Source organism: Arachis hypogaea, chromosome 10 (assembly GCF_003086295.3).
Source record: "Arachis hypogaea cultivar Tifrunner chromosome 10, arahy.Tifrunner.gnm2.J5K5, whole genome shotgun sequence".
Classification (NCBI taxonomy): domain Eukaryota; kingdom Viridiplantae; phylum Streptophyta; class Magnoliopsida; order Fabales; family Fabaceae; genus Arachis; species Arachis hypogaea.
Window position 1 is genome coordinate 27,541,385 of NC_092045.1, and position 10,138 is coordinate 27,551,522.

The 10,138-nt window shown below is 34.8% G+C and overlaps 2 protein-coding genes across 3 annotated transcripts; one reads left to right on the forward strand and one right to left on the reverse strand.

The window, feature by feature from the left end:
- The first annotated feature begins 581 nt into the window (after positions 1-581).
- Positions 582-4,668, forward strand: LOC112715437 (uncharacterized protein At2g39910). Of its 2 annotated transcripts, none has more exons than XM_025767204.2 (9): positions 582-876; positions 956-1,339; positions 1,513-1,681; positions 2,012-2,098; positions 2,263-2,453; positions 2,894-3,089; positions 3,556-3,620; positions 4,142-4,243; positions 4,335-4,668. In XM_025767204.2, the coding sequence occupies exons 1-9, from the start codon at positions 836-838 to the stop codon at positions 4,492-4,494; spliced, it is 1,395 nt and encodes a 464-aa protein (XP_025622989.1). In that variant the 5' UTR covers positions 582-835; the 3' UTR covers positions 4,495-4,668. The 2 variants fall into 2 exon arrangements, with proteins under 2 accessions (XP_025622989.1, XP_025622990.1); XM_025767205.3 differs by having other exon boundaries at positions 647-876; positions 4,316-4,668.
- Positions 4,656-8,273, reverse strand: LOC112715438 (probable sugar phosphate/phosphate translocator At3g11320). Its single transcript, XM_025767206.3, has 4 exons — positions 7,404-8,273; positions 6,975-7,078; positions 6,638-6,866; positions 4,656-5,237 (listed from the first exon to the last, which is right to left on the reverse strand). The coding sequence occupies exons 1-4, from the start codon at positions 7,842-7,844 to the stop codon at positions 5,091-5,093; spliced, it is 921 nt and encodes a 306-aa protein (XP_025622991.1). The 5' UTR covers positions 7,845-8,273; the 3' UTR covers positions 4,656-5,090.
- Between the last annotated feature and the right edge of the window lie 1,865 nt (positions 8,274-10,138).

Genomic DNA, 10,138 nt, shown 5'->3' on the forward strand with positions numbered 1-10,138 from the left:
GGCTTCCTTTTCCCTTAGGTTGATCCGGAAATTTAGGAACTCTACGACGGTACAACTCTCCCCACCAGGGGCTCCGATGAGTTCCATCCCTTCGTTTGCCACCTTCTTGAGTTCAAGTTCTGGTATTCAATCATGGCTAGTTCATGATGGTCATTTTAGTAGGTATGCAGATGATTATTTTAATTCTTATGTTGATGCTTATTTGATTGGATTGGATTTAGTTATATACAATTAAAATATACTAGATATTCAATTTACTAGATATGCGGATGATTACTTTTATCTTTAAGTGGATAGTTATTTTCACTAGGAGTGAGTGATGCCGGTGATGGTGCGTGACAAGCCAAGCAACGACGACAAGAAGGAGTCTGACAATGCTATTCATTTTTAGTCTGAAGCAATGTTGATGAGGGTCCTTATTAACGAACCAGTGGTAGTGAGAATGATTTCGGAGATGACGATGGAGCTGGTGAAAAAAAATTGGTAATTTAGTAAATTAGATTATAATAAATGGTAATTTTTTTTAATTTCATTGAACCAAATTTCCAATCTATTATTATATTGTTCAGATTTTTCGTTGTATGCTCGATAGAGCCGTTAAAAAAAAATCAGACTAAAGCAATCGGCCTCCTACCTACAAATTATTAGTCCCCAAAAACTTCGTAAAATACCATAACATCCAAATAATAAAGCATCACACCTAAACTAATCCAATATCCAAAAATATGAGCCAACTGCTGCTTCTCATCGGAAAAAAAAAAACTCGTTAGGGAGCAGCAGAGTTAAAGGCCCGCCGTCGTAAACGAACCAGAGGGGGAGAGAGAGCATCCACCAAATGTCGGATTCACATTCAACTCTCCGGGAGCTTCTCAATCGGTCGGATACTCTCTCTCTCTCTCTCTCCTTTATTGCCGTTTTCTCATACTGCAATTTTCTTTTCTTTAATTTTTATTAGGTTATCGAACGAAATCGCGGAGTGCCTCGCCGGAACTCCTTACACTGCTCCTGAGAGCTCCTCCGTCTCCGTCAAAGCATTCCTCCAACCACTCCTTCTTCCGCCGCCGTCCGATGCTTCCAACACCACCACTGCCCTAAGCGATTCCATCAAGGACTTCGCCCTCGCCTGCACGCTCTTATCCTCCGCTTCAACCTTCAAGCCCTTCACCTCCGACCAATCCACGCTCCTATCCTGGATCCCCACGCACCTCTCCTCACTCGCCGCGGCCTCCTTCCTTGAATTCTCCCAACAATACGCTGCCGCCGCAGCGGATGAGGGTGGGATCTTCGATAACGTTGCCGAGTTCGGGCTGAGTTGTGACTCGCTCCCGAAAGAGAAGAGGTGGTTTTAAAAATTCTTATTTTATTAGTCAGTTAGATAGAGACTAATGTATTAGTTGAGAAGTTAATTTTCTGTTATTAGTTAGTTGGAGACCAAATTGGAAAGTTAGTTTTCTGTTAATTGTATCATTGGGATCAATCATTCACTCTCTTTGGGTAATTTTTTGTTTGAAGGTTGGTGGTGGAGCTGGTTCCTGAGGTGTTGCCGCTTCTCAAGGAGAGGATAAAGGAGAGCTCCATTGATAAGAGTGATGATAATGATGAGTTCTCCGCTGCTTCAGCTAGGGTGCCGGTTGGGTTTGCCGTTCTGGCTGCTTTTCAGTTACGATGGTTTGTCACTCAGGTATTATGGCTTGTTTTGATTTCAGTTATGACAACTCACACTGTAGTTCGAAAGGTTCACATTGAGTGTCCGTTGATTTCAACATAGTTGGCAAAATTATGTTTGGTTTTTAATGGTAAAGCGCATTTTGTACAAAAGGGTGCTACTTAGGTTTTAGTGTGATTCATTTGGAGTACGGTTTGTTTCTCTGGAGCTACTAGTGTTACAGAGATTTGATTATTGTTCAAGCACAAGGGGTAGATAAAAGAATGAACTTTGGCTCTGTTTTTTCCCTTTGTGATGCATTGAGAACTGAGCTGTTCAGGGGTTTGAACTGGTTTTGTGTCACAGGTTGATTATCCTCTTTTGGGCAAGTTTTATGGATTGGTGATTCCTTGTTCGCTGACTGCCATTGATCATTGGTCGCCAGAGGTGAAGGTATGGTATGCTATAACTGCAACTGAAACATGAAACTGGGTTTTAGACTAGTAGTTTCTTCTTTGAGGTTGTACTAATTTTCTAGGAAAATCGTTTAGAAGGTTTGAATCTTAAATAAAAGTTGGTCAATTTTTGGTAAATCTTTTTTCCTTGTACGATTTCAGGGGCAGGGGATGGTTTGTTTTGCACATCTTGGAAAAAATGTTGCTGCTGCTGAGATTGGTTCATATGCGGATGTGATTCTTGATGCTTGTTGCCAGAATATTGCTTCTACGGATGAGATATGGCAGCAGGTGGTTGAGACATCAGTAGTTATTTCAACTCTGACTCAGAGAAGTAATCCACGTAGTCCCTGGTATATTTCCATTTCTACACAATGTCCTTTAACTAATACATGACATATAGCGAATATTTTATGTCTGCATATACCACCTAGAATTGTGGCATTGGAATTATTAGCAAATTGAATTCCTATGCCTGTGAGAAAAATTATGTAGTCAGAAAATGCAGTTCTTGTCATTTCTCCTGTCTGAATACTAATTTTGAAATGCTTGGTACTTTATTCTTTTTCACTTGATTGATCATGTTGGGTAACTTGCTGTTACCCAGAAAAAGCTGCATAACTTACCTGTTATGTATGTCAGAAAGTGTTCCACCAAATCTCTGATTTTGGAATTATAATCTAAAGTTGCTCATATCACATGTCTGCCTTTTAATTGGTCAATAATGAGACTTAAATGTTTCTAATTTCCGCTTTCTTCTATGTCGACTTCAATGTAACATTGCCTTGAACAGGTTTGAAAAGATGCTAAATGAGATGTTAAGTCACTTGGAGCGCCAGCCCAAAAACAAAGAACGCCGCATTGCATGGCTTAAATTTTCCGATTCAATATTTAATGCAGTTGGTCTTGTGTTATTAGCACACTTCAGGCGCATTTTCCCTTTATTTTTTCAGTGGATGCATGTCGATGACGATGAGACTCTTATTTTGGTAAGTATCTTTCTATGTCTATGGGGAAGTTTTAGGAATTCACCAGGTTATGCCTTCAACATTTAGAAAACACATTCCAAGTTTATGTCATGATTTTGACTATAACATTTTCCAGCTCTGAACTAAAATTGTTGGGTGCAATTTGCAATGTTGAAATACATTCTGGACAATTGCAATAGTTTGTATTGGCTTTCTACTCTAGTATTCTATTTGTATGGATTGGACATTGATCAATAATTCAATATAAACAATTTTGTTCTAGTTTTTAGTGGAAATTGTAGTAATTTTTTACTAAGGTGCCCAAGAGATCTAAGGTGATGAGCTTAGTTAATATATGATATGGCAGGGCATAATATCATTATTCGATCTATCACCTTTGTAGCCGACCCACCCTATGGGATAAGGCTTCATTGTTGTTTTTATTGTAGTGATTTCTTATTAACTCTGCTGTTATGTTATTCTGCAGGTTCTAAAATGTACTTATGTAGTTCTGAGATTGACTTGGGTTAGGAACTCACCATATGTTGAAAGGTGAATTTAAATTTCAACTACATGACATTTTTATTTCAGATAAATGCTGCATTGAAATGCTTGATAAACAGGGTATCAATTAATTAATTTTTGGGTAGCAGTTTAGTATCTACTTTCATAGTGTCAATGCCTCAGTTGTAGTGATTTCTTATTAACTCTGCTGTTTGTTATTTTTTTATTTTCTTTTTGGCAAGATCATAATGCTACTCTGAAGTAACTGTCTGAAGTCAGTGGCCCTTCATTTTAAGATGTTAACAAAACAATAACGGGTTGAAAATGAGGAAAAGAATAAATAAGAAAAGGGCTTGAATTTTAAGTGATGCTTTAGTAGTTAATTTTCCTTGATTAGTTCCTTGTGCACGATGCTTAAATTCTGGTTGTAGGCTTCCATTGACTTCCTAGATTGCAATTTAATTGTGTGGTTTCCCACTTATCCGGCTGGATCTTTGCAATGTGGATATTAAACTATTCCTTGATATTTCTTTATACCTTATTCCTGTTGGAACATGATTTGACTTCAGATTGGTAGATGAACTTGCCCTTGTTTATAAGGAGGCAGCTTTGAGAACGGCTAGAGAGGAGGTTAGATCAAATATATATCAGATACTAATCCTACTTCAAGGGTAAGACTTTTAACTTTTTTTTATGGAATAATTTAACTATATACTTTATTAATTCCCTCAATTGGTCTCAAGGTTTTTTTTGCTTACCTAGAACCAAAGGCCAGCATTTCGCAGCAGCTTGGGAGAAGCATCGATCTGATCCAAACTTGGCCAAGCTTGATCTTCCATTAAGTGGAAGAGACAGCATTATTCCGCCTCCACAGCATTGCCATCAGCAGGGATCTACACCCCCTTCAAACATGATTAGATAGCATTCATGTATCTGGTTATGGAAGTGCTTGACATGGTCTCCACTAATTGAGGTACCTGACCATGAATGTTTTTGTAAAGTTTGATCTAGTTAAAATTTTGGGATCATTTCGAATTATGGGATTCAAAATAGAGTCTATATGAGAATCAGTAAACGAGACAATTTTGGGCATCAAGGCTATGAGAGCTAAAGATACGAATCATATCATTAATAAACGAATGTGGGTAGTGTTAACAACATATGAGTAGTGGTTCAATTCTACCACTCTTATCCCAAAAGAATAAAATGACAGAGAAGACATTCCTCTAAGTGAAGGAGGATAATAACAAGTCAATTATCGCAACTTTTCAACTGTGAGGACTATTTCTAAATAAATGTTTATACAACTGTTAACCCATTCAATCGAGGTTTTACGTGTGAGGAGTAAAACCAAAAAAAGAAAAAATTGTATACCAAGAGTCAGAAAAACTGAATCTTATGTCACTAGCATGCTAAACAAATTGCCTCTGTATAATCTTTGATTGAGGAGGTTGTCTGTGCAGTGCGGTCACCAAGACAAAATATAAGGAGTTGAATGTCAACTTCACAAGAATGGTGTCATTTGGTTCGCTTTTTCGCTTCACTGTAAAGGATAACTCCAAAGACTGTGAGGGTGTATCCCATCATTCCAGTAACCGAAACTGGGTTTCTAAATATTAGAATTGATACTACTACTGCTACAGCCCCTTTAGCATTCCCTAGTACCTGCATAAGCCAAAGTATAAAATATGAGTTTACAAGGAATCAACTTAAGCATAGATACAATATTTGGCTACATAAAATGCAAATCTAGCCACAGGTCCGCCGTTACACTTCTTTCATTAATCCAAAAGCATATATCTATAAGAACTAAGAAAAGCTAACAGCAACAAGAAATTGGTGAGAACTTGGGTCTTTGATATTTTATAACTAATATACAAGAATTTGGGGAATGGATCCTCTCAATTTTTTTTAACAATGAGGGAGTAAAATATGATTTCTCACCATTAATTTTATAAGTGGAACAAAAAAAAAACATGAGAGCAATGAAGGGTTAGAGATCACACTTTACTCTCAATTTTTTTTAACAATTAAGAGGATCAATAATTTGTGCAAATTGTGTATGCATTTGACCATCTCCTACTCATCCTAAGGTCATCTACACTAAATATGCAAAATGTGTTTGGGAAATCGTGTCAACATATTAATTATAGTTAAGAAACCATGGGGGCAAATAATTAATTCTAGTTCCAAATTCTAATCATGGTTAACAAGTAATTTCGGATATTGATGGCAAAATGTCAACTAGCGTGAATAGTATCTATATTAATTTTAGATCCTTATATACTACCAATAACCTAGCATCAGCATTAGAGATGGTCCAAAAAGTTGAGTGACATCCCATGAGCTAATTATGCAACAAGTTTGAATTGTTAGTGCCATCTTTAATAATCACATAGACATTTCCCAAGAAACTGCATAATTGATTAACTTTGATTAGTAAACTCTAATTTTAGTCCTCCAAATAAATAGAACTACAGAAGTCACCCAAATAATTCACCAAACTCCAAAAACCATTGTCACTACTAGTCCCTAAATGGAAGATTGTTGTGACAGCTAGAGTCCCTCAGAGATTCAACATGTCATCATATTCATCCCTGTAAATCACTAAAGTAATGACTGAACAGTCAAATTTTAGAACCGTTTTGAATCTTGCTTATATGGTGACAATAACATTTGAAAAACTAATACTATAACTTTCTAGGACTAAAATAGAACTTTGGCATTTGATAAACTATATTATCATCTATATGACTAGGCAATGTGAAAATTCTAATAACCTCAGGAAAATTGTGGTCAAAGAAGAGAAACGGGTAGTCAGGGAACAGATATTCAACAAGCAGAGACAACCCAGCACCAACCAATGCACATTGCCAATAAACTAATAAAAAATTAATGGTGACTAAGACTATCTAATGATTGGATAAATACATGACAACCACCGAGGTCTGATTTCCCAACTACCAAAATTTTAGGAGTGGAAAAAAATTTAACTTTAGATGGAATGGAATAAATAAATAAGTAAAAAGGGAGGTCTGAGTGCAATCTGAATTATGTGGACATACCTGAAGGGTCAGAGCACTTGTATGTTTTGTGACCAAGAAATTGGTCAGGTTGACAAAATATGCGAGCGCCGAATTGAATAGCAGATACCAAATGATCTTGGAATCATCTCTGGCAAGCGCCAAAGTGATTCCAACCACATTTTCTTCCATTATAAGTGTAGCGGGAAGAAGGAAAACCACCGCCATAGGAGCCATGTAAAGGAGAAGATTCATAGAATTGAGCTTCTCTCTGATGCAGAGGGAAAAAGGAGGTTAGCAGTTATTTGAATAGATAACTTGAAAACCAAGTAGAGACTACACATTAATGATTATAATGAATTAATTAGCGACCCCTTACCCTTCGGAAGAAAGCAAAATCCCTTGTAGCACTGATTTCAGGGCTCTTGCAGCTGTAGCAGCAACACATATAATGAATCCAAATAAATGGAAACTTGGTTCACCCTATTGACCAAACACGAAGATGAAAACACATAAGAAACCAATGCGGTTTTACATTTTTACCAATCAATCCCCATTCATCGGGCATACATCAGAGAAAGAAAGATCAACCACTACTTAAATTGAATAAACCCCTACACCCTAAACAAATCACAAAATCATAGGGAAGCTGAAAACAAAAAATAACAAAGCATAAAGAAGCTAAAGTCCAAGTATTTCCTATACCTTGCTGTAATGCTATTCCAATTAACATATCAAGAGATCAATCAAAATGCACTAAAATCCCAGTAACTTGAAACTCACAACTTTGTTGAAGTTACTTACTTACCCCGCTGGCAATGATGACACCAGTGACAACCGGAACAAGTGTGAGATATGTGAGCCAAGCCTCCCTCTTAAACGTCATTAGGTAAGCAAAAACGGCAGTGAAGAAAGGCGTTGTGGCACCAATTGCTTGGTTAAACGACACAGGAAGGTACCTCAACGACACGTTCCCAAACACAACGGAGACACAAAAAATAAGGCTCAAAGCAGAGATCTTGAAGAACTGAACCCTGGATCGTATGGTTTGCAAAGGCACCACCTTCATCCACGCTATGGCAACATAACTGAACAAAGAACATGCTGTCATGTGGCACATGGTGAGGAAGATCGGGTACTTGAAGCCATAGTTGCTGAGAAGGTACTTGTTGAGAAGGAGAACGCCAATGTTGGAGGAGTACCATGAAGCTACAAGACCCACCGTGAAGAAACGGCTCGAACCCTTCATTCTGGGAACTGGGTCTTGGAGTTTTTCTTCTGGGTCCTGCGATTTCAATAGAAAGTTGTGAACTTTGTTGTTATTTATTGCTGGGTGCTGGATCTGGGCATTGCAGAAAAGGTGGTAGCTTTATGGGTGCATTTCATGGATCTATGCACCCAACAGTGTCATTTGCAATGAGAATTTAAGGATGGTGTTATGGGTCTGTGTCGGATTAAGAAAATTTTGGGTCTCTGTGTTTTGTGTGTGAATTGTGATTGAGTTCTCTTACTCTGCAGCAATGGAATTGCTAACTGAGAGAGAGAGAGAGAGAGAGAGAGAGAGAATTTAAAGCTGAAGTGATGAAGGGGTTGTGCGCGTTTATACTTATTCTAATTCTTAACGCGTATAGGAAGAAGATGCATTCCAAGTTTAGAACAGTGATTTTGTGATTTTGCAACTTTACGATACGGTTTTTATGTGTTTTATAAGGGAAGTCATTAAAAAAAAAAAGTGAAAATTCACTTACAGTTTTAGACATATTTAATTACATTATTACCTAATAATTTTTAATTATTAATTTTATATAAAGATAATTATACTTAAATTTTTGTCTTAAAAAAGAGCAAGAGTATATTTTAAAGTATTTCAAATTTTAATTTATTATAATAATTTTTATTTGTATATTTATTTCAAAAAAATAATCGATTATATTACTATTGATTTATGTTTGAATTGCTGTAATTGAAAATTTGTTTTAAGATAATTTATTATATTTAAAAATATTAAAATATTATTTTAAGTAGTACAATTTTAAAAGTAAGTACGAAATTATTGTATATATTATTATCTAATATTTGATACCGGTCGTTAAATAGTATAGTTATAGTTATAGTTATTATCGGGGAAAAAAGACAAATTTTTGTTCATAATCATAAGTTTCAAAATGCTGCTTTTGCTTATAATAGTTTTAAATTTATCAATTTTATTCTAATTTATTTTAGATTCTTATCCCAAATATAATTACTTTGCGATTTATTTTAAAAAAAATCTTTCCAATGATTCACGAACATGGTATAAGAATTAAACTTGGGATAATAAGCATGGTAATATGGTGCAATATCCTCCTACTCTAGTTGATATTAAGTAATTAATTAATATTAATATATATTTGCCATATTTATGTGTAATTTATCTGCATGATTGGGGGGAGGTGGGGGAATAATCAAATATATATTGTATCTTTAATTAGTTTAATTAAAGGGCACATGGTCAACTGGTTGAGGAAAGAGTTAAGAAATGGAAAAGTGGAAGAATCAAATTAAATAAATAAGTAAGATATATCCATGTTAATAATTTGGTTTTAAACGAATGAAAGAGGGGATGACATTTGGGAACTTGAATAAATAAAAAAGAGCATTGGATTCATGATCCATCCACCCACGAGCCACGAATCTGAATGTGGACAACTGGAAGATCAGAGATCGTAGGTGACGAGTGGAGTTAAGATGGAATAGAAGAATATTAGTATCTTAGAATTAGTCAAATTAGTCCAATTTAGATGCAAATTTGGACTAGTATTTACTATTTAGTAGTATTGTGAATTGGAGGAGAGAGGATATTATATTACTTTTTTTAATTTTAATATTTTAAATATTTTATACAGGTATATAATTATATTTATTTTTTTATGATATGTATTTATTTTGTTATGATATGTAAATATATTATTTAATAATTAGATGTAGCGTATAAAATTATTTTATATTTTATTAAAATTAAATTTTATTATTTATTAGTTATTACTATTGTTGTTGATTAACACGACACGGTTTTCACATCGATTAGGCCAAGAGGAGGTGCGAGGAAAGGCTGGTCCAAACGCCGCCTTGTCTGCTTTTCCACGTTTGAATTTTTCTTTTTTAAAAAAACAATCTCATGCATAGAGTATTAATACATATTAAAAACAGTTTAAATTATAATATACTAGCATTCAATTAAATTTATATATTTAAATTATTTTTTAAATAGCAAATTTAAATTAGATACTTTTACTAATATAGTAGATACAATCATACAATTCATTATTATGGGACCATGTATAAAAATTAAATTTTATAAAGAATAATTAATTGTTTGAACGTATAATCATTTAAATTCTTGATTCTGATTAAATAAATATATAAAATGTATTGAAATTAAATTAAAAATATAAAAATACATTTGATTTTCACATAGAATATAAAATAAAATTACTTCTTAAAAATATTATGACTAGGAGAATGAAAAAGTGAAAGTTTATTTAAATTTGATAAATTCAAAAA